This window comes from Oncorhynchus clarkii, chromosome 17 (genome assembly GCF_045791955.1).
Source record: "Oncorhynchus clarkii lewisi isolate Uvic-CL-2024 chromosome 17, UVic_Ocla_1.0, whole genome shotgun sequence".
NCBI lineage: Eukaryota > Metazoa > Chordata > Actinopteri > Salmoniformes > Salmonidae > Oncorhynchus > Oncorhynchus clarkii.
In genome coordinates this window covers 60,497,781-60,522,117 of record NC_092163.1, presented here as the reverse complement: position 1 = coordinate 60,522,117, position 24,337 = coordinate 60,497,781, and the positions used below count along the sequence as shown (strand labels likewise).

At 43.6% G+C, this 24,337-nt stretch overlaps 1 protein-coding gene across 2 annotated transcripts in view; it reads right to left on the bottom strand.

Moving 5' to 3' along the window:
• Window positions 1-24,337, bottom strand: part of LOC139371210 (ataxin-7) — a 39,804-nt gene that overhangs the window by 6,600 nt on the left and 8,867 nt on the right. Inside the window, exons 3-7 of one of the 2 annotated variants that reach the window (XM_071111400.1) lie at window positions 22,938-23,147; window positions 22,707-22,775; window positions 16,935-17,039; window positions 1,179-1,428; window positions 234-517 (exon numbers count right to left, since the gene is read on the bottom strand). In XM_071111400.1, coding sequence (XP_070967501.1) covers window positions 234-517; window positions 1,179-1,428; window positions 16,935-17,039; window positions 22,707-22,775; window positions 22,938-23,139 — 910 coding nt within the window. In that variant the 5' untranslated portion in view covers window positions 23,140-23,147. Of the gene's footprint in view, window positions 1-233; window positions 518-1,178; window positions 1,429-16,934; window positions 17,106-22,706; window positions 22,776-22,937; window positions 23,148-24,337 lie in introns of both variants that reach the window. The other variant, XM_071111399.1, reaches the window with a different exon arrangement.

The following is a 24,337-nucleotide window of genomic DNA, read 5'->3' as shown; positions in this document are numbered from 1 at the left end:
AAGAGAGAACAGGAGCGATCGAGCGAGAGAACAAGAAAGGAAGAGAGAGCGAACAAGAAAAGGAGAAAGGAAGAGAGCGGTAGCAGAAAAACAGTATTCAGTGGCATTTCTGGGATAAAATCAGCAGAGATTTTACTGTTTGGCAATGACATGTCAGTACTTGGATAAATGACAGGTTCTAAATCTATTGCAGCAAACCATATTACAGACAATCCCTTATCATCTCCTCTCACCTGACAGTCTCTTGTGGAGGTGTTGTCTGTTACTGGCACTGTTGTCCTGCTTCTTGTCCAGGGCAGAGAGGGAGATGTGGCCCTTGCCATTGGGGATCTGGCCAGGGGCCAGCAAGGGAGCCTTTGGTATGGAGGGACAGTTAAGGCCTGGCTTCAGGGGTGATGAGGAGCTCACAGTGCTGCTGGAGGAGGACGATGTCGTGGCGGCCAAGGGAGCCTGCACCAGCTTGGCCCACACATCCACCTTCAGACGCATCTTCTCCACTTTGACCGCAGGGGTCAGGCTGGAAGAGAGAGATGGACAGATGGAGGAGAAAGTGAAGGATGGCAGGAGGAGGGAGTTAATTTATCTATAGCAGCAAAGCAAAGATCTCAGAGAAATCACTTCATTTCAACAGAACAGGTTTAGGTAGAGTTTGAAATGTGTTTAAATCCCCAAGTAGAAAGCCAACATGTTTTGAGTGGTTGCAAATGGAGTTTGAGAAAGAGTGTTAAAAAGAGATCCTTTAAGGGGCTCATTCAGATAGAGGGTAGTACGGGGAGATGTCAGTCAGAGCTAGACTTCTTAGGAGCAGGGAGAGGAGGACTTGAAGAGAGAGAAGTAAACATAAAGCAGGGCTATCAGAGGCGGGGGGATGAAGTTCAACATGACAACACGTTTTTCTTGGGTTCAGCATGGGCTCCCGAGTGGCGCAGCTGTCTAAGGCACTGCATCTCAGTGCAAGAGGCGTCACTACAGTCCCTGGTTCGAATCCAGGCTGTATCACATCCGGCCGTGATTGAGAGTCCCATAGGGCGGCACACAATTGTGTCATCCGGGTTTGGCCGGGGTAGGCTGTCATTGTAAATAAGAACTTGTTCCTCACAGACTGCCTAGTTAAATAAAAATGAACTTAAAAAATAATAAAAGCTAATGGTTCAGCAGCTAGGTTAGGCATGGCTTACATTTTGTCATTGAGCTCCCTGAAGGGAGGGAAGTGAGGTCTCTGCTGGATGCCTGGCAGCTTCTCTTTGGCTGGTTTGAGGATTTTGGAGTTGGACAAGGTGCTGGTCCCACTGGAGGAGCGGCCCATGGCCCCTCCACTGACACCCCCGGCCCCCGCCCCAGTCCCACTGCCCCTGCTCCAAGACAGAGGGCAGGCTGACGAGGGGGCCGAGGTGGAGGGGGGCATGCTGGCCGAGCTGTGTCTTCTCTCTAGGGGTCAGGGGAAAAGCAGGTTAGGGACGAACTACAGTCCACACAGAGACATGACCAACCTGCATCGACACAGGCACATAAATCAGAAGGTAGTAACTAGTGTTCCATTTTTTCTTGAAACAGGCCTTTGGACAGGTACATTTTTCCAATAAATGTGCATGGAATCAATATGTGAATAAACACTAGTATAAGTGGGTAAAAATGTACTAAACAAAGTCAAAAACAGGTAGTTTTAAAAACAAAAGACTAGAAAGCCTTGCTGATCCAGGCCAATTCACCTGAAATAAAAATACGGGTCATGAGCTTGATTTCCTGTCTGAAACAGAATGGAACGGTTAGGCTTCAAATAACTGATACAAGAAAATACTAATACCAGAAGAAAAAAATACAACTAAGAGGAAAAAACAAGAGCTGCTGAACAGGACAAAAGGGAATATCTGCATTGCAGTATTTAGCCTAAACAGTTATGTCTAATGTTATTGAGCACTCACTCCACAAACTAACACAATCTGAACAAGCACACTACATGACAATTGAAAGTAAAACAGACAAAGAGAAAATGAAAGTTATACAGCAAGAGCAGAAGAAAGCATGTGAGAGAATGCGAGAGGTTTCGCTCTTCAGGCCGAAGCAACTGAAGGCCGTTCCAGTCCTGAGGGTTAATCTGACCATTTTACAGCCAGATAAGACAGACTGCACTACCTCCTCCCAACCAGCAGAGCAGCACAACAAACATGTTTCATCTTCTATCCATGGAGAAAAGTGTGTCAGAAAGAAGAGACATAAGCCTACAGACATAGACAGAAACAGACAATCAGTGAATGAGAGGGCAGATAACAAGAGAATGGAGCGAAAGGATGAGAGCGATAGATAGAGCAGATCAGAGCAGGATTAGTGGGAAATAGTCTGCCTGGCTGGCTCATGGTGGCGTGGCGAGTTAAAACGAAACTCCAACTAACCTTCTGCTAAGCCCATGCAGGTCTGGGCTGCATGCCGAGGCTGTCTCAGTGGGAGAGCAGCAGTAGAGCAGGACAGAATGCACAGCTGCCACTCCCAGCCCCACACCACCCCAGCTAGCTAACAGAGCAACAGCTCCAGGCCCTTCTCCCTCCCTGAGCCAAGCTGCAGTGTCACACCTCTTCCACCCTCCTACCCATGACCCACTGCCTTCCTGCTAACAGGATAGCACCCAACAGCCTCTCGCCAACCTCCCCCAACCCATAGCTGCCACTCAGTCAAAGCCAGACGTCGCTGCATAACCCACACAAGCGCGAACAGGCTTCCCCAGCATGGCGTTCCCACAACGCCTGCCAAATGCTGAGAGCCAGCCAGCCAGCGAGAGGTCCTGGCAGACCAATAGAACAGGAAAACAGAGACCGAGGAGAGGAGCAGCATTACGGTCTATTCTCACACAGGCAAATAACAGTAGTCTCTCTAGAGGGCCGGGGAATCCCTGACGATGGAGGAGACAGGCTTGCTGGGGTACATTTTGGAAAGTGGGCCACAGCATAGGCCTACAGCACTCAGTGTAGGCTACACAAAGCAGCTAGGGCCAATCAAAGTTATTTACATGGTCCTGTCAACAGTGCAGGCCTGCTCTCCTCAGAGCATACTATAGCTCTGCTTGTGCTGATCCCAGATCTGTAGTCTCACAGTCAGTCACTGCTGAGTACTGACATATAGCTGTGAGGAGAGGGTCTTTGTTCAGCGACCGGATTAATAAATGGATGAATAAGAGGAGCGGAGCTGCCTGCCTAGTGCCTGTTTAAACTCCAGTGTCACTCCTGCCCACAGCGCCAGGCTAGCTGCTCCCTGTACTATACCTAGGGGCCCCACTGTTCAAACACAGCATATGGATGAGCTTCAAGCAATACAGGAGAATGAGGTGAGACAGTCTAGATGGGAGAATCACAGTGCATTGACCTTCAGCAGACTCTCTCAGCTAATGGCCTTCCTACCAGCAGCAACACTGTGGCTTCATGGAGTGAAAGTCATGTAAAACTACACAGACTACATCCAGGGCAGAAAAGGGAGGGTCCCTACAGACTACATCCAGGGCAGAAAATGGAGGGTCCCTACACAGACCACATCCAGGGCAGAGAAGGGAGGGTCCCTACACAGACCACATCCAGGGCAGAAAAGGGAGGGTCCCTACACAGACCACATCCAGGGCAGAAAAGGGAAGGTCCCTACACAGACCACATCCAGGGCAGAAAGGGAGGGTCCCTACACAGACCACATCCAGGGCAGAAAAGGAAGGGTCCCTACACAGACTACATCCAGGGCAGAAAAGGGAGGGTCCCTACAGACTACATCCAGGGCAGAAAGGGAGGGTCCCTCTGTGGTACCTTGCAGAGATGCGCTCATTATTTTAATAGAAATTCACTAGTGTTTCACTGACCAGACAAGTTCAGTCGGCTTCAGATAGAAACAGTTGAGTCCTGCATTAACACACGGTACACTGGAAAACCAATGAATGAACAGGCCTATTATGGAACTTCATAATGCCGAGCCTATCAAATCACAGAGATTATGCAGATGAGACTGACAGGCACCAGCGTGTGAGCTATCTGAATCAACATTATTGCACAACATTTAAGTAGAAAGTCCTGTTAATGAACTACACTGTAGTAGTCAGGTGCAACCACACCAGCACTAGGTTAACCTCAATTTGTGGAAAGTACAAACTTCTGTATTTGCTCCTCTATTCACATTTGCTATTAGTCGATGATTGCTGTGACTCTTGCCACAGGACCAATGAGTGTCACCAATGACATTTGTCTCCCTCTTGTGGTCAATCCTGATCACTGTATTAACAGCAATAATCAGATGAAATATTACAGGCTTTGCTGTTTGTTTCTTTCTCAAAGGAAATGTTGAATAAACACTGCATTGTAAAGAGAGAGTAGTGATTCCACTGAAACCCGTGGCCTTGACTGGTCAATTTAAATAGTATGGATCCCAATGTCCACACTAACATAAATCTAATTTTATTTGACACATGCACTGAATACAACAGGTGTAGTAGACCTTACAGTGAATGCTCACAAGCCCTTAACCAACATTGCAGTTTAGAAAAATAAGTAAAAAAAAAGAAGAATAAAAACATAAAAAATGCAAATAAATAATTCAAGCGCAGCAGTAAAATAACAATAGCGAGGCTATATACAGGGGCTACCGGTACAGAGTCAATGTGAAGGGGGCACAGGTTAGTTGAGGTAATTTAGGAAATATGTACACGTAGGTAGAATTAAAGTGACTATGCATAGATAATAAACAGTGTAGCAACAATGTAAAAAAATAAAAAAAAAAAAGGGGGGGGGGGGCAACGCAAATAGTCAGATGGGTAACCATTTGATTAGCTGTTCAGGAGTCTCATGGCTTGGGGGTAGAAGCCTTTTTGTACCTAGACTAAGTGCTCCGGTTCCACTTGCCATCCATGTGGTAGCAGAGAACAGTCTATGACTAGGGTGGCTGGAGTCTGACAACTTTTAGGGCCCCCTCTGACACCGCCTGGTGTAGAGATCCTGGATGACAGGACACTTAGCCCCAGGGATGTACTGGGCCGAACGCACTACTCTCTGTAGAGGCTTGCGGTCGGAGGCCGAGCAGTTGCCATACCAGGCAGTGATGCAACCAGTCAGGCAGGATGCTCTCAATGGCGTAGCTGTAGAACTTTGAGGACCCATGCCAAACCTTTGCAGTCTCCTGAGGAGAAATAGGCTTTGTCAGGCCCTCTTCACAACTGTCTTGGTGTGTTTGGACATGATAGTTTGTTGGTGATGTGGACACCAAGGAACTTGGCGCTCTCAAACTGCTCCACTACAGCCCCGTCGTTGAGAATGGGGGCGTGCTCATTCCTCCTTTCCCTATAGTCCACAATCATCTTCCTTTGTCTTGACCATGTTGAGGGAGAGGTTGTAATCCTGGTACCACATGGCCAGGTCTCTGACCTCCTCCTTATAGGCTATCACATCGTTGTCGGTGATCAGGCCTACCAAACTTAATGATGGTGGAGTCATTCAGTCATAAGTGAACTGGGAGTACAGGAAGGGCCCCCGTGTTGTGGATCAGCGTGGCTGATGTGTTGTTACCTACCCTTACCACCTGGGGGCGACCCGTCAGGAAGTCCAGAGTCCAGTTGCAGAGGGAGGTGTTTAGTCCCAGGGTCCTTAGCTTAGTGATGAGCTTTGAGGGCACTATGGTGTTATTGTGTGAAGTAATGTGTGCATTAGTGTTGTCACGATACCATCATTTTACTAACGATACCAGGCCAAGCATCATGACACCAAGTCATATTGGTGATATTGGTGTCAACAAAACAAAAAGGAGATGATTGTGGACTTCAGGAAACAGCAGAGGGAGCACGCCCCTATCAACATCGACAGTAGTGGAGAGGGTAGTAAGTTTTAAGTTCCTCATAGTGGAGAGGGTAGTAAGTTTTAAGTTCCTCGGCGTACACATCACGGACAAACTGAATTGGTCCACCCACACAGACAGCGTGGTGAAGAAGGCGCAGCAGCGCCTCAACCTCAGGAGGCTGAAGAAATTTGGCTTGTCACCAAAAGCACACAAACTTCTACAGATGCACAATGGAAAGCATCCTGTCGGGCTGTATCGCCGCCTGGTACGGCAACTGCTCCGCCCACAACCGTAAGGCTCTCCAGAGGATAGAGAGGTCTGCACAACGCATCACCGGGAGCAAACTACCTGCCCTCCAGGACACCTACACCACCCGATGTCACAGGAAGGCCATAAAGATCATCAAGGACAATAATCACCCGAGCCACTGCCTGTTCACCCCGCTATCATCCAGAAGGCGAGGTCAGTACAGGTGCATCAAAGCAGGGACCGAGAGTCTGAAAAACAGCTTCTCAAGGCCATCAGACTGTTAAACAGCCACCACTAACATTGAGTGGCTGCTGCCAACATACGGACTCAACTCCAGCTCACTTTAATAATGGAAATGGATGGAAATTGATGATGTAAAAAAATGTATCACTAGCCACTTTAAACAATGCCACTTAATATAATGTTAACATACCCTACATTACTCATCTCATATGTACAGTGCCTTGCGAAAGTATTCGGCCCCCTTGAACTTTGCGACCTTTTGCCACATTTCAGGCTTCAAACATAAAGATATAAAACTGTATTTTTTTGTGAATAATCAACAACAAGTGGGACACAATCATGAAGTGGAACGACATTTATTGGATATTTCAAACTTTTTTAACAAATCAAAAACTGAAAAATTGGGCGTGCAAAATTATTCAGCCCCCTTAAGTTAATACTTTGTAGCGCCACCTTTTGCTGCGATTACAGCTGTAAGTCGCTTGGGGTATGTCTCTATCAGTTTTGCACATCCAGAGACTGAAATTTTTTCCCATTCCTCCTTGCAAAACAGCTCGAGCTCAGTGAGGTTGGATGGAGAGCATTTGTGAACAGCAGTTTTCAGTTCTTTCCACAGATTCTCGATTGGATTCAGGTCTGGACTTTGACTTGGCCATTCGAACACCTGGATATGTTTATTTTTGAACCATTCCATTGTAGATTTTGCTTTATGTTTTGGATCATTGTCTTGTTGGAAGACAAATCTCCGTCCCAGTCTCAGGTCTTTTGCAGACTCCATCAGGTTTTCTTCCAGAATGGTCCTGTATTTGGCTCCATCCATCTTCCCATCAATTTTAACCATCTTCCCTGTCCCTGCTGAAGAAAAGCAGGCCCAAACCATGATGCTGCCACCACCATGTTTGACAGTGAGGATGGTGTGTTCAGCTGTGTTGCTTTTACGCCAAACATAACGTTTTGCATTGTTGCCAAAAAGTTCAATTTTGGTTTCATCTGACCAGAGCACCTTCTTCCACATGTTTGGTGTGTCTCCCAGGTGGCTTGTGGCAAACTTGAAACGACACTTTTTATGGATATCTTTAAGAAATGGCTTTCTTCTTGCCACTCTTCCATAAATGCCAGATTTGTGCAATATATGACTGATTGTTGTCCTATGGACAGAGTCTCCTACCTCAGCTGTAGATCTCTGCAGTTCATCCAGAGTGATCATGGGCCTCTTGGCTGCATCTCTGATCAGTCTTCTCCTTGTATGAGCTGAAAGTTTAGAGGGACGGCCAGGTCTTGGTAGATTTGCAGTGGTCTGATACTCCTTCCATTTCAATATTATCGCTTGCACAGTTTTCCTTGGGATGTTTAAAGCTTGGGAAATCTTTTTGTATCCAAATCCGGCTTTAAACTTCTTCACAACAGTATCTCGGACCTGCCTGGTGTGTTCCTTGTTCTTCATGATTCTCTCTGCGCTTTTAACGGACCTCTGAGACTATCACAGTGCAGGTGCATTTATACGGAGACTTGATTACACACAAGTGGATTGTATTTATCATCATTAGTCATTTAGGTCAACATTGGATCATTCAGAGATCCTCACTGAACTTCTGGAGAGAGTTTGCTGCACTGAAAGTAAAGGGGCTGAATAATTTTGCACGCCCAATTTTTCAGTTTTTGATTTGTTAAAAAAGTTTGAAATATCCAATAAATGTCGTTCCACTTCATGATTGTGTCCCACTTGTTGTTGATTCTTCACAAAAAAATACAGTTTTATATCTTTATGTTTGAAGCCTGAAATGTGGCAAAAGGTCGCAAAGTTCAAGGGGGACGAATACTTTCGCAAGGCACTGTATATACTGTAATCGATACCATCTACTGCATCTTGCCTATGCCGTTCTGTACCATCACTCATTCATATATTTTTATATACATATTCTTTATCCCTTTACACTTGTGTGTATAAGGTAGTAGTTGTGGAATTGTTAGGTTAGATTACTCGTTGGTTATTACTGCATTGTCAGAACTAGAAGCACAAGCATTTCGCTACACTCGCATTAACATCTGCTAACCATGTGCATGTGACAAATCAAATTTGATTAGATTTTTATTGCAATACCACAGTGTAAAAAAATTCGGGGTGGCCTAATTAACTGTTCACCCGTCCCCCCCGACGCTCGTTGTAGTTTTTTCTAAATGTTATGCGCATGTGCTAAAACCTGTCACTGATATTCACACTTCTACTCAATACAACAAATTGCATTTAACTTCACACTGTACAGTTGTGGCCAAAAGTTGAGAATGACAAATATACATTTTCACAAAGTCTGCTGCCTCAGTTTGTATGATGGCAATTTGCATATACTCCAGAATGCTATGAAGAGTGATCAGATGAATTGCAAAGTCCCTCTTTGCCATGCAAATGAACTGAATCCCCCAAAAATATTTCCACTGCATTTCAGCCCTGCCACAAAAGGACCAGCTAACATGTCAGTGATTCTCTCGTTAACACAGGTGAGTGTTGACGAGGACAAGGCTGGAGATCACTCTGTCATGCTGATTGAGTTCAAATAACAGACTGGAAGCTTCAAAAGGAGGGTGGTGCTTGAAATCATTGTTCATCCTTTACCATTGGCTCATTAATCCCCCTCTCCCCTGTAACTATTCACCAGGTCTTTGCTGCAAATGAGAACGTGTTCTCAGTCAACTTACTTGGTAAAATAACAGATAAATAAATCTACTGTCTCTACTAAATCCTCTGTCAACCATGGTTACCTGCAAGGAAACACGTGCAGTCATCATTGCTTTGCACAGAAAGGGCTTCACAGGTAAGGATATTGCTGGCAGTAAGATTGCACCTAAATCAACCATTTATCGGATCATCAAGAACTTCAAGGAGAGCTGTTCAATTGTTGTGAAGAAGGCTTCAGCACGCCCAAGAAAATCCAGCTCGCGCCAGGACCGTGTCCTAAAGTTGATTCAGCTGCGGGATCGGGGCACCACCAGTACAGAGCTTGCTCAGGAATGGCAGCAGGCAGGTGTGAGTGCATCTGCAAGCACTGTGAGGCAAAGACTTTGAGGAGGGCCTGATGTCCAGAAGAGCAGAAAAGAAGCCATTTCTCTCCAGGAAAAACATCAGGGACATGCGGATATTCTGCAAAAGGTACAGGGATTGGACTGCTGAGGACTGGGGTAAAGTCATTTTCTCTGATGAATCCCCTTTCCGATTGTTTGGGGCATCCGGAAAAAAAGCTTGTCTTGAGAAGACAAGGTGAGCGCTACCATCAGTCCTGTGTCATGCCAACAGTAAAGCATACCGAGACCATTCATGTGTGGGGTTGCTTCTCAGCCAAGGAGGTGGGCTCACTCACAATTTTACCTAAGAACACAGCCATGAATAATGAATGGTACCAACATCCTCCAAGAACTTCTCCCAACCATCCAGGAACAGTTTGGTGATAGACAATGCCTTTTCCAGCATGATGGAGCACCTTGCCATAAGGTAAAAGTGATAACTAAGTGGCTTGGGGAACAAGACATCGATATTTTGGGTCCATGGCCAAGAAACTCCCCAGACCTTAATCACATTGAGAACTTGGTCAATCATCAAGAGGCGGGTGGACAAACAAAAACCCACAAATTCTGACAAACTCCAAACATTGATTATGCAAGAATGGGCTGCTATCAGTCAGGATGTGGCCCAGAAGTTAATTGACAGCATGCCAGGGCGGATTGCAGAGGTCTTGAAAAAGAACGGTCAACACTGCAAATATTGACTCTTTGCATCAACTTCATATAATTGTCAACAAAAGCCTTTGACACTTATGAAATGCTTGTAATTATACTTCAGTATTTCATAGTAACATCTGACAAAAATATCTTAAGACACTGAAGCAGCAGACTTTGTGGAAATTAATATTTGTGACATTCAATACTTTTGGCCAAGACTGTATAATAGAACGTGGCATAAAATGGCAACTTTGCTCATATTTGCAAAGGCCTAGCTGTGATTTGGCTAGAGGAATGGGAGGAAGGAATATACATGCATAATGATCTGCATGTCATTGTGGCAGTAAAGGGAAAACAGGATGAAAGCTCTGCAGTTAACACACAGACCAAACACGCACGCTGCCCCCAAATTTAAAAACGTTGGGCACCAAACAGAATGTAAAGAAAAACAGAAAGTAGTGATGCACCGATATGACATTTTTGGCCGATACGGATATCCTATATTTTCCTTGCCAAAAAAATAAAAAATACAGATAACCGATGTTTAAAATTGTGCAGCCTTTTAAGCATTCTAATACAGTTAAATAATTAACACACACACACAGCATTCTAAAGGCACTGCATCTCAGTGCAAGAGGAGTCACTACAGTCCCAGGTTCGAATCCAGGATGTATCACATCCGGCCGTAATTGGGAGTCCCATAGGGCGGGGCACAATTGGCCCAGTGTCGTCCGGGTTTAGCGTCATTATAAATAAGAATTTGTTCTTAACTGACTTGCCTAGTTAAATAATGGTTACACACACACCAAAAAGTATTTTTGGGGGGCAATTACATGTGTCCCCATTACCAGTAAAACAAATCAAAACCTATTTCGTACTTGCTGTGCTGTTTCATGGGTTCATTTGTTCAGTCAATTCTCAACCAGGATTTCATCATACATGTCAAACAGTGAAGTTTCAGCTCAGTCTGTGGCGCCTCTTCGTCACGGTGTCCGTTTTCATCTTGTCCAGCTGTGTATGTAACATTTCACGTAAACCTTGTTGATTGTCTGCATCGAAGTAGCGGTCCTTGTACATAGTATCGAGCACGGTGGCAACACAGTGAAGAGAGAACACCACCGAATCAATTTGTTGAGCAGGTGTTTCAATGCCATGACAGAGGTATCACGTCTGCTGCAGGCTAAGTTGATGAGCTTATTTCTCGAGTCGAGTTGTTCGAATGGAGCTAGCTAGTATGTTCATATTTCCAAGTTTCAAACATGTTCTCAAACAAATGCCATTGAAATGGCAGCAGCGGTATGACAACCAGCACATTCATAAGCATGCAATATAACCTCCCTCAGTACGAAATCCTCGACAATCCACTGTGCTGTCAGACTCAGCATGCTCATGGGGTTGATATCGGTGGTCCAATTGTCAGTCTTGAAGCTAATAGCAGTGACGCAATGTTTAAATATTTTTTTTAGCAGTGACTTGATTACTGTGCAACTCTGGTAGGAGAAAAAAATAGCACACTTGGCAGTGTACCAGTGCTCAACCAGTCGGTGAAAGCCAACATCACCCACGACAGAGAACTGTTGATTGTCAAGGGCAATAAAGTCCATTATCTTGGCGTTAATGGACTTTGCTATGGAGTTGTCTCACTGAAATTGTCTTACTCTTTCAAATGACTGCTCGACTTGTTGACTGCTCGATCCGCACAGCAGACATTGTGGGATAGGTTAGGAATGCTGTGTTGCACGTGTAGCGTTACATTTTAAAGTGCCGCCATTACGTCATGTAACTATGCACGTCAGCTTTGACATCAGTTTTGCCAATCAGTGTTAAACTAGACATTGGGCCGATGCCGATGTTAGCATTTTTAGATATACACTGAACAAAAATATAAACATGTAAAGTGTTGGTCCCATTTTCATGAACTGAAATAAAAGATCCCAGAAATGTTCCATATGCAAAGAAAGCAAAGTCCTCTCAAATTTTGTGCACACATTTGTTTACATCCCTTTTAGTGAGCATTTCTCCTCTGCCAAGATAATCCGTCCACCTGACAGCTGTGGCATATCAAGCTAATTTAACAGCTTGATCATTACACAGGTGGACCTTGTGCTGGGGACAATAAAAGGTCACTAAAATGTGTTGTCACACAGCACAATGCCACAGACTTCGTGTTTTGAAGGAGTGTGCAATTGGCATGCTGACTGCAGGAATGTCCATGAGAGCTTTTGCCAGAAAATTTAATTTCTCTATCATAAGCCACCTCCAACATCATTTTAGAGAATTTGGCAGTATGTCCAACTGGTCTTACAACCGCAGAACACGTGTATGGTGTCGTGTGGGTGAGAGGTTTGCTGATGTCAAATTTGTCAACAAAGTGCCCCATGGTGGCGATGGGGTTATGGTATGGGCAGGCATAAACTACGGACAATGAACACAATTACATTTTATTGATGGTAATTTGAATGCACAGAAACACCACGACGAGACCCTGAGGTCCATTTTCTAAGGCATCTGTGACCAACAGATATGCATCTGTATTCCCAGTCATGGGAAATCCATAGGTTAGTGCCTAATGAATTTATTTCAATTGACTGATTTCCATATGAACCGGAACTCAGTAAAATCTTTTAAATTGTTGCATGTTGGGTTTATATTTTTGTTCAGTATAGTTTAAGCTTACATTAGGCCTATATAAATCATACCTTTGAAGCACATCTCATGACAAGCAGACCCTTTTCCTTTCTACTGTGCCAATCAAATTTGCCGAGAATTACTGTCAAGTTACTAGGTTACTAGCTAGGTAACATGACTTCACAACATTGTTTGTCATCAAACCAATAATTAGTGGCCCAGGGTTAGTTTAAAACAGCCAGTGGCATAGTGTTTGAAATTTTATCAACAATTTTTTTCCCCGTTTGAGCTAGAGACAAGTTGTTTTCTTTGCTGTAAAGTTGCAAGCATGCCTGTCGCGAAGCTGTTTTTCCTCTTTAGCACTGCTGGGTGACATCGAACTTGCAAAGCCTACTTCAACTGCCTTGTGCAGGTGAGTGATGGCTGGAAGGGGATGCGCCTGGCGGGTTAGCGTTGCCACACATCAGCGGGTTAGCGTTGCCACACATCAGCGGGTTAGCGTTGCCACACATCAGCGGATTAGCGCTGCCACACATCAGCGGGTTAGCGCTGCCACACATCAGCGGGTTAGCGCTGCCACACATCAGCGGGTTAGCGCTGCCACACATCAGCGGGTTAGCGCTGCCACACATCAGCGGGTCAGCGCTGCCACACATCAGCGGGTTAGCGCTGCCACACATCAGCGGGTTAGCGCTGCCACACATCAGCGGGTTAGCGTTGCCACACATCAGCGGGTTAGCGCTGCCACACATCAGCGGGTTAGCGCTGCCACACATCAGCGGGTTAGCGCTGCCACACATGATATGCGCATGAAAGTGAAGTGGACAGTATTGGACCAGCGCAAAAAAGAGACTGAATTTATAGAAATATTATAATATGTGCTAGCCAGTGGGTTCTTTAGATTGCTATGGCCCAAAAAATGTGATAGTATAATATGAAACGGTACTATACAGTATTCAAAAATGTTGGTATCATAAGTATCATGACATTTTGGTACCGTGACATACCAGTATACAGCGCAACACTAGTGTGGAACTTAAGTGACCAGCCCAGAGTAGAAATTGAAGGAAGTGCCATTTTTTTTCAGACACCTAAAGGAAGAGAATACAGGCCAGAGGCTCACCTGGTTTTTACACTATAAAACTGGAGATATCAAATCTAATTTATTTGCCACATGTGCCGAATACAACAGGTGTAGTAGACCTTACAGCGAAATGCTTACTTACGAGCCCCTAACCAACAATGCAGTTAAAGAAGAAAATAAATAAAAGTACCAAATAATTAAACAGCAGCAGTAAAATAAACAATAACAAGACTATATACAGGGGGTACCGGTACAGAGTCAATGTGTGGGGGCACCGGTTAGTTCAGGTAATATGTACATTTAGGTAGAGTTATTAAAGTGACTATGCACAGATAATAACAGAGTAACAGCAGCGTAAAGGGGTGCTAATAGTCTGGGTAGCCATTTGATTAGATGTTCATGAGTTTTATGGCTTGGGGGTAGAAGCTGTTTAGAAGCCTCTTGGACCTAGACTTGGCGCTCCAGTACCGCTTGCCATGCAGTAGCAGAGAGAACAGTCTACGATTAGGGTGGCTGGAGTCTGACAAAATCTTGAGGGCCTTCCTTTGACACCGCCAGGTATAGAGGTCCTGGATGGCAGGACCTCTACACCAGGTAGATCAAGTGAATATTCCAATTAAAGTTTAAAAAGCAAATTGCTTGCATGACATTTTACAAACTAATTTGTTCTAAAGACTGAAAGATCCATACTAAAGCTACTAAAAGCACGCCGTTCACACCGTTCCTCTGCGTGAGGACATTGACATGTCCAACATAAAGTGCCTTCAGAAAGTATTCCCACCCCTTGACTTTTTCCACATTTTGCTGTGGTATAGTTTGAACTTAAAATTGAGATTTGCTGGGCACTGGCCTACACACAAAAAAACATAATGTCAACGTGGAACTAGGTTTTTTGATTTTTTTTTGCTTATTAAAAAACGAAAAGCTGAAATGTCTTGAGTTAATAAGTATTCAACCACTTTATGGCGAGCCTAAATAAGTTCAGGAGTAGGAATTGGCTTAACAGGTCACATAATAAGTGGCATGGACTCTCACTGTGTGCAATAGTGTTTTAGTGATTTTTTAGATGGCTACCTTATCTCTTTACCCCACACATACAATTCTCTGTCCCTCAGTCAAGAAGTGAATTTCAAACAAAGATTCAACCACAAAGACCAAGGAGGTTTTCCAATGCCTCGCAAAGAAAAGCACCTATTGGTAAGATGGGTAAAAAAAAAACACACAAAAAAACAGCATGATTAAGATATTAATTACTCTTTGGCTGGAGTATCAATACACTCAGTCACTACAAAGATACAGGAATCTTTCCTAACTCAGTTGCCAGAGAGGAAGGAAACTGCTCAGGGATTTCACCATGAGAACAGTGGTGACTAAAACAGTCAGAGTTATATGGCTGTGATAGGAGAAAACTGAGGAAGGATCAACAACATTGTAGTTACTGCACAATACTAATCTAATTGACAGATTGAAAACAAGGAAGCCTGTACAGAATAAAAATATCCCAAAACATGCATAGTTTTCAACAAGGCCCTAAAGTAATACTGCATAAAAATGTGGCAAAGCAATCAACTTTGTGTCCTGAATACAAAGCATTATGTTTGGGGCAAATCCAATACAACACCTCACGAAGTACCACTCTTCATATTTTTAAGCATAGTGTTGGCTGCATCATGTTATGGGTATGCTTGTAATCGTCAAGGGCTGGGGAGTTTAAAGGATAAAAAAAAAAAATACAAAATGAATGGAGCTCAGCCCCGGCAGAATCCTAGAGGAAAACCTGGTTCAGTCTGCTTTCCACAAGATACTGGGAGATGAATTCACCTTTCATAAGGACAATATTCTAAAATACAAGGCCAAATCTACACTGGAGTTGATAACCAAGAAGACAGTGAATGTTTGAGTGGCCGAGTTACAGTTTTTACTTAAATCTACGAAAAAACCTGAAAATTGTTGTCTAGCAATGATCTACAACCAATTTGACAGAGCTTGAAGAATTTTGAAAATAATAAAATGGGCAAATGTTCCACAATCCAGGAGTGGAAAGCTTAGAGACTTACCCAGAAAGACTCACAGCTGGAATCTTTGCCAAAGGTGCTTCTACAAAGTATTGACTCTGGGGTGTGAACTTATGTAAATGAGATATTTCTGTAGATCATTTTCAATAAATTAGAAAAACATGTTTTCACGGGGTATTGTGTAGATGGGTGAGAAAATACATCTATTTAATCAATTTTGAATTCAGGCTGTAACGCAACAAAATGTAGAATAAGTCAAGGGGTATGAATACTTTCTGAAGGCACTGTATGCGTTATTTGTCAGTTTAGAATAGGCCATTTCACAAAAAAAGTAATCCTTCAATGAAACAGCTCAATGAACAGATAATACCTTGCTCTTCTTTACTAGAGGTGTCAATGATAACTGTAGGGGAAGGTAGGACTATACATTTTACAGACTAAAATCTATTTTAAAAGGTCTCCAAACTTTAACCTAAAGCACCTATCATGGAGACAAATTAGCCAGAGAGGGAGAGAGAGTATACACCACATTATCTAACCCTCTGCCTCACAGGTGCTCACTGTGTCTGTGGAGAGAGCAGTTCTCTTAATAATTGCACTGCAGCACATGGGTGTATGTGTGTGTGTGAGACCACAGAGGGTTCACCAAGCTGGATTTAACGAGATACACAGCAGAGCGATCTCTTGATTCTAAAATCCAGAATTCATCAATTCTTCCCAGTGTGCCGGCCAAAAAGCCAGTTTAAGAACTCACACAGCGGAGGGGGAAAAAATATACTCCTTTACTCTTTGTAGTACTTTTAAGACCTCTTCAGACATCTCAGGGACAGCTTAACATGCTAAAACAATACATTTGACTTCACTCACAGAGGCGTGGACTCGGAGGAGCACATCAAATATTAACAGGAGAATTGTAAACAAGTCTTAGGCGGTGGAAATCAAAAGCCTGAGCGCTCCTTTCTCATGTTACGTTATAGAGAGTGTAGAGGTGAATGGGAGGGGTGCTTTAATCCTTTTGAATGTGATAGTGTCTGAACATGCATGCACACGCACTCTATAGCTGTGTCATCCTGACAGATTAGTGCCGAGCAGGTTTCCCCAATGCACAAGTCTAGAATATGCTCTCCCTGCCCAAACCCTTCAGAAGAGCTATAAAACAAAAAGCTATTAAACCCGACCCTGGATCAGCGGTTTGTGTGTGTGAGACTTACCGTAGTGTGCTTGGAAGGCCTGGGGCTTCACCACCTGACTGCAGTGGCTGCACATCACCAGGTAGAAGTCATCCTGTGCTGGACACTGGCCAAATATGGGCATGTCTGTGGTTCCATGGAGGGGGGGAAACACAGATGAACAGGATAAAGACAACCAGTATCTATTGTAAACTGTAGGGAGGTAGACACAGGAAGTTTCTGAATGAAACATTTGAAACCATGTAGTGTTATGGACAGAGGGAGATAAAGGCTAGGCAACTAAGCATTCAATACTCTAGGATAATTATGGTTAATACAGGTGTGAGAATCATTCCAGACAAAAACTGATTGTACACTTGTATAGATTACACACACAAAGAGGGTACCAGCCCAATTTCACAGTACAGGAAACAACCTAGTGATAAGAACAAGAAGATGACCGAATCAGAACTCTAAAGGTTAACTGCTGCAGAAACACACTGACAGGCTACCCACACGCTACACACCTAAGAGGTGAAGCAGGCAGGATAACTACAGCCAGTGGCAGAGCCTGTGAATGATCTGTGACTTCAAATAAACAAGAGAGGATGGAGAGCAAATGAGGCACAGACTGTCACTTGGGCCGTACCTGCAAATATTCAAATAAACTAAATCATCCAGGCAAAAAAAGAACACCTTCATTCACAGGAATGCATATGGCATATTATTATCTTATGTGACCAGAAAACTGCAATCCACTGTTAATTAAAGTTAAAATGTTCAACCTCGGTCAGTTGTTGCATTAGTTAAATGCTTAAAGAGGCAATTGGTTGGTTGGTGGGTGGATTCATTCATGTGCTCAACACCACCAGTCACAAATCAAATTTTATTTGCCACATGTGCCAAATACAACAGGTGTAGTAGACCTTAGTGAAATGCTTACTAACGAGCCCCTAACCAACAATGCAGTTAAAAAAATATATATAGATAAGAAAAATAAATAAAAGTAATAAGTAATTAAAGTGCAACAGTAAAATAACAATAACGAGACTATATACAAGGGGGTACCGGTACAGAGTCAATGTGCGGGGGCACAGGTTAGTTTAGGTAATATGTACATGTAAGTAGAGTTATTAAAGTGAGTATGCATAGATGAGAGAGTAGCAGTGGTGTAAATAAAAATTAAAAATACATTTAAAAAGGTGAGGGGGGGGGGGGGCAATGCAAATAGTTTAGGTAGCCGTTTGATTAGCTGTTCAGGAGTCTTATTGCTTGGGGGTAGAAGCTGTTAAGGCCTTTGGACCTAGACTTGGCGCTCCGGTACCGCTTGCCGTGCGGTAGCAGAGAGAACAGTCTTATGACTAGAGTGGCTGGAGTCTTTGGCAATCCCTCCAACACCGCATGGTCCTTCTATTCCCTTTCTCGCTCTCTAGGTGGCTGGAGTCTGACAATCATTAGGGCCTTTCTCTGACCACAAATATTGTTGTATGGTGGTATTATACACTTTTTTTCTTGTAGATATGTTGTGGTGTAATAATGTTATATGATGTACTGTTTTACCTTTTGTTGTATGTGTGATGTAAGTGCCTTAATGTGTTTGGACCCCAGGAGGAGTAGCTGCTGCCAAGGGGGATCCATAATAAACACAAATACAAGACTCACTCCTTTTTTGGTGAAAGCTCCATCATGGAAATCAGAGTGGCACACTGGGAGACGAGGAGAGCTCAACATTTACCCTCACAAGGAGAACAACAAAGAGCTAATGAAGGGGCTAATTAAGAGATCACCCAGAGTGCCCGCCCACACGCCTTAGCAGACAAGGCCCTCCAACACACGGCTGAGGACACTTGAAATGTCACCAACGTTTCCGAGGCTCTGGCTATTCAAGTCCACACAAAAGCCTACCTGTGCTCTTAGAAAAGTAATTTGCTGCTGTGTATGGGGGAATTAACAAGCTGACCTGTACTAAACACAGGGTTAGTGACTGGTCTAACTGGTCTCTTAAATGAGCACCATCTGACTCACCAGTCCACTCTGCATTCAGAACATTGGCAGTGGCACTGCACTATTGAAGCATCCAACATTTAAAAAATTGGTGAAACTCCATGTGCCATTTCATTCCCCATTTTCTTGTGTGGTATGGAGATGAGAGAGAAGGAGAGAAAGAGTAGAATGCAGTTAATTTCACCTTCCTCTTCAATGGCAGTGATGAATGATCTAGGTAGAGTAGTAGCAGATATTGGATGCTCAGAGCACAGAGGCTGGCTGCACACAGACACAGGGCAGCAAGAACCTTGCTGATCTTTGATCCCATGTACCATCTCCTGCCGTGGAGCCCTTGGGCAAGGGACTTAAATCCCCACAATTTTTCTCCATCCATGGGCGCTGCATTGCAGCTGACCCTGTGCCTCGCGACATGTATGTGTGTACCTCAAGGGTGCTGGGAAAGGCAGAAGATACATTTCTGTTCTAACCAAAGGACAACAAAGTTGTATTCTATTGATGTTTTAAGGACACAATCAGCTCTCCCATTTTCTTACATCTAGTCAGCAGTTTGTTGCACTTATTCAGACCCCTTCCCCACATTTTGTTACAGCCTTATTCTAAAATGTATTAAAATAAAGTCTTCACACAATACCCCATAATGACAAAGCGAAAACAGGTTTTTAGAAACGTTTTAAAATGTATTAAAAATATAAATCAGAAATGCCTTATTTACGTAAGTATTCAGACTCTTTGCTAGGAGACTCAAAATTGAGCTCAGGTGCATCCTGTTTCCATTTATCATCCTTGAGATGTTTCTACAACTTGGGAGTCCACCTGTGGTAAATTAATTTTGATTGGACATGATTTGGAAAGGCACACACCTGTCTATAAAGGTCACACAGTTGACGTGCATGTCAGAGTAAAAATCAAGCCATAAGGTCGAGGCCCATATCTGGGGAAGGGTACCAAAAAATGTCTGCAGCATTGAAGGTCCCCAAGAACACAGTGGCCTCCATCATTCTTAAACGGAAGCAGTTTGGAACCACCAAGAATCTTCCTAGAGCTGGCCCGCCCAGCCAAACTGAGCAATTGGGGGAGAAGGGCCTGGGTTAGGCTGGTGACCAAGAACCTGATGGTCACTCTGACAGATCTCCAGAGTTCCTCTGGGGAGATGGGAGAAGCTTCCAGAAGCCACTCCTCAGTAAAAGGCACAAGACAGTCCACTTGGAGTTAGCCAAAAGACACCTAAAGGACCCAAGATTCTCTGGTCTGATGAAACCAAGATTGAACTCTTTGGCCTGAATGCCAAGCATCACTTCTGGAGGAAACCTGGCACCATCCCTACGGTGAAGCATGGTGGTGGCAGCATCATGCTGTGGGGATGTTTTTCAGCAGCAGGGACTGGGAGACTAGTCAGGATCGAAGGAAAGATGAACGGAGCAAAGTGCAGAGAGATCCTTGAAGAAAAACTTGCTCCGGAGTCTCAGGACCTCAGACTAGGGCGAAGGTTCACCTTCAACAGGAAAACGACCCTAAGCACACAGCCAAGACAACGCAGGAGTGGCTTTGGGACAAGTCTCTGAATGTCCTTGAGTGGCCTAGCCAGTGCCCGGACTTGAAACCGGTCGAACATCTCTGGAGAGACCTGAAAATAGCTGTGCAGCAACACTCCCCATCCAACCTGACAGAGCTTGAGGATCTGCAGAGAACCTCCTCAAATACAGGTGTGCCAAGCTTGTAGCGTCACACCCAAGGAGACTCAAGGCTGTAATTGCTGCCAAAGGTGCTTCAATAAAGTAAAGGGTCTGAATGTGATATCAGTTTATTAATACATTTTCAAAAATATATAAATCCTGTTTTTTCTTTGTCATTATGGGGTATTGTGTGTACATTGATGAGGGAGGAAGAAAAACAATTTAATACATTTTAAAATAAGGCCTTAACGTAACAAAATGTGGAAAAAGTCAAGGGGTTTTAATAATTTCTGAATGCACTTTATATAATCCCATTGGATCCTGCAGGTCACACCAGCAGCATACCACCCTACATCCCACTGCTGGCGTGCCTCTGAGGCTAAGCAGGGTCGGTCATGGATGGGAGACCAGATTCAGCTGGAAGTAGTGTTGGAGGGCTAGCAGGGGGCACTCTGGTCTTAAGATATAATTCAAATGCCCTGGGACAGTGAAGGGGACATATCCCTGCATAGGGTACCGTCTTTTGGATGAGATGTTAAACTGCTGTCCTGGCTCTCTGTGGTCATTAAAAATCTCATGGCACGAGTAGGGGTTTTAACACCGGTGTCCTGGCTAAATTCCCAAATTGGCCCCCCATTTCCATCATGGCTACCTAATCACCCCCTTCATTCCTAAATGGCATATATCAGTCCTCATCATGCTAGCTGATGTGTCGTTAGCATTCTGGCACAAAATGGTTCACCCAGGTGGGTGCCACACATTGGTGGTGGATGAGGTGAGTTTCCCCATTACTTGATAAATGCTTTGAGAACCTCAGTTGGTAGAAAGGTGCTAAATAAATCCAATACATTATTATTACACAAACAACTAGAAAAATCTGAACATCTGGGTATTGTTCATGTCACATTCTCCTGTTCCTAACAAATATTTCAATTTTCAAAAATAAGTGACATGTCTGTTTAGGTTCATTTCAAATTGTTCCGGAACCTTAACTGCCTGACAACCAGGGCCCAGATTGAGGCCTTCAGAAGTTCAGACATGTAGCTGGTGCTGTTTCAGTGTCGACACCTTACTGTGAGACACTGCCACATTTCACTTCTGCAGAGTCAGCTGTCGGTGGCATTCATTATCAGTAGTGTGTAGATATTTGTATTTCATTTGTATGTTTAATCCCAGCCCCGTCCCCGCAGGAGGCTTTTTTACTCTTGGTAGGCCGTCATTGTAAATAAGAATTTGTTCTTAACTTGCCTAGTTAAATAACGGTTCAATAAAATAAATACGGATCGACTTAACTCTCACATTGGCACCAAACGTATCAAAACCATTAGAATTTGCATTCTTACTAATATGTAATTGTCTTCCAACCTTTGCCTTCACCATTTGTGTAGCATGGTAATTAAACATTTCATGACAGTCTTTATCAAATCACTGACACCAACCCATGTAATAATTCAATTATAAATCATAGCATCCAAACAAAAAAAAACAGTAAGGCCATTCTGTGGTTAATATTGTAAATATAGAGCACTTTGAATGTGCTTATCAAACTGTTCTCAACAAATGTGAGTGTGTAGTAGTTTAGAAGCACTATAAAATATTCAACTGACATAGGAAAGTCATTGGAGGTTTCAAGCAATTTCCATCAAGAGTAGCAGTTATTCTTAATGACAGACTCGTTGCTCCCATTTTAACTGTGAAACTGCTGTCACCACACTGAGTGTGCCCCTCCCCTAACGGTGCACATCAGGGCTTTTCAGGTGGGCACAATGATACAGAACAGCCAGACAGAAATTATAGTGTAAAACAGACAAAATAATTATCTGTTGTGTATAATAAACAATCATGTCAGCTTTATCACATTACATTTCTGTATTTCTACCCCACTGAATAAGCCCTGGCTGGTTGTTAGCTGTGGTGTGCACCTATTTAGGAACAGATGATAGTCCCCTCTTCAAGATGTCAACTAGTGGCCATAGATTCCAGGGCTATATCATTGATTGATCAGACTTGCGTTGTCACAGGTCAATCTGGTGCACTTGCTCAACAGAACAACCAGATTTCAGCTGGTGCATGTGAAGTGTGTGTGCAACCCACCAAAACACTCATTGGCTCTGACAAAAGAGAGAACACTCACCATCTCTGCACAATCGCATGGCTTCTCGATTTTTCCCGAACTCCTTCAAACTTTCCTCCGATTCAGCACCTAAAATGAGGCAATCGAATACAGACACAAATAGTTGCACTTGCTTGCTTCTGCTGTTGCTACCAGTAGCGTGTCTTCATATTCCCAAAACTGCACGCAATCGGAAAAAAGCTAACGATCATATCTCGACTACACACACATCCAGTACGCACGAGCACTCACCGTCGTTGCCTTTGGGTATGGCAGCATCGACCCAGTTGCTCCAAGACTGTCCCAACATCATTTCTGGACTAGGCAGGGATCTGCGCTCCGCAACAGTCGCCATTGCTGTGGAGCCTTCTCCCCGCTGGATCTGCTGCTGCTTTAGCTGCCTGGCCGCTCTGCGCTGCTCCCCCCTGACGTCATCATCGGCCCTTTCCGACATTCTTTCCGCTACAATGTAACACAACAGCAGTCAGCGTTGAGGTGGTGTTCTCAGGATTCCTTCATTGATCGACTCAGGCAAACGCATGTTTCGATAACACTAATCCCTTTGACGTTTTCAGAAGCTACAGAGAGTCACACTCCAATTAAATCGCTTTTTTTTTTTTAGACGGGAGCATGTGTGTGCGAGGCCACATACCGTCTGGGCAATCACAGAGACAACTTTAAAGGAGGGACATAACTTCACCTCCCTGAGCGCAAGAAACGTGGGAAATCCAGGTCACTTACAAGGGGTGTTAAAACGTAACTTCTTATCAATTTAAAATCATGCAGTCCCACATCAACTTCTTAAATGTAGCCTACGCCAAATTGATACATTTCACATTGTAGGCATTCGTTTGTTGTTTTTTTGTTTGTTTTTTTTTATCGAAAAAGCGGCTTTGTGAAAGAGAACTAACCAAATTATAGGGACCCCAAAATGTGTTAAAATGCCCTAATATTGAGAAAATAAATGTGTCACTTCATGACAGCCAGAATATCACTCGCTCTCAACTTCAGAATCGAAGGTGTGTAGCCTATGACTGAACAGTTCGTTTATATAAAAAAGTGCAACAATTATGACCGGGATTTTGTTTTATCGTCGACGGATGGGGGAAGAAATATACATTAATGTTATACTAAACTTCCGTAAAGCGCGACTGCTTTCCAGTAAATCGATTCATATTTCTCACAACCTTTTGCGTCAATGTCATGTGGCGCAATGACGATCTAGGAACTTGGAACACTTATTCACAAAACAAGCAGAAAGAAAGCTATAGTCCTTCCGTTAGAAAACAGTGATGGGATTGTTACGTTCTAAAAAACTTAATTCAGATCTACAGTACTATAAGAGTTAAATAAAGCCTAACAAAAATGAATGTTTAATGTCTTCAAGTTTGTAGAAATGAAACATTTCCTAAAGGAATGATCCCTTACATTCAAATGGGATTCTGAATTACATGGAGTGAGTGGGATGAGCCAGGATGTCGTCAGATATTCTCTAATGTTTGCAACTCAGCACTACATCACAACATAAAATACTGTTGGGCAGAATCAATATGTAACAGATAGTTAATAAGTGGCAAAATCCTACACAACCATTATCAGTTTTCAATATTGCTTACCAGTAGTAACCAGAAATTACCAAATGCATTTTCAGT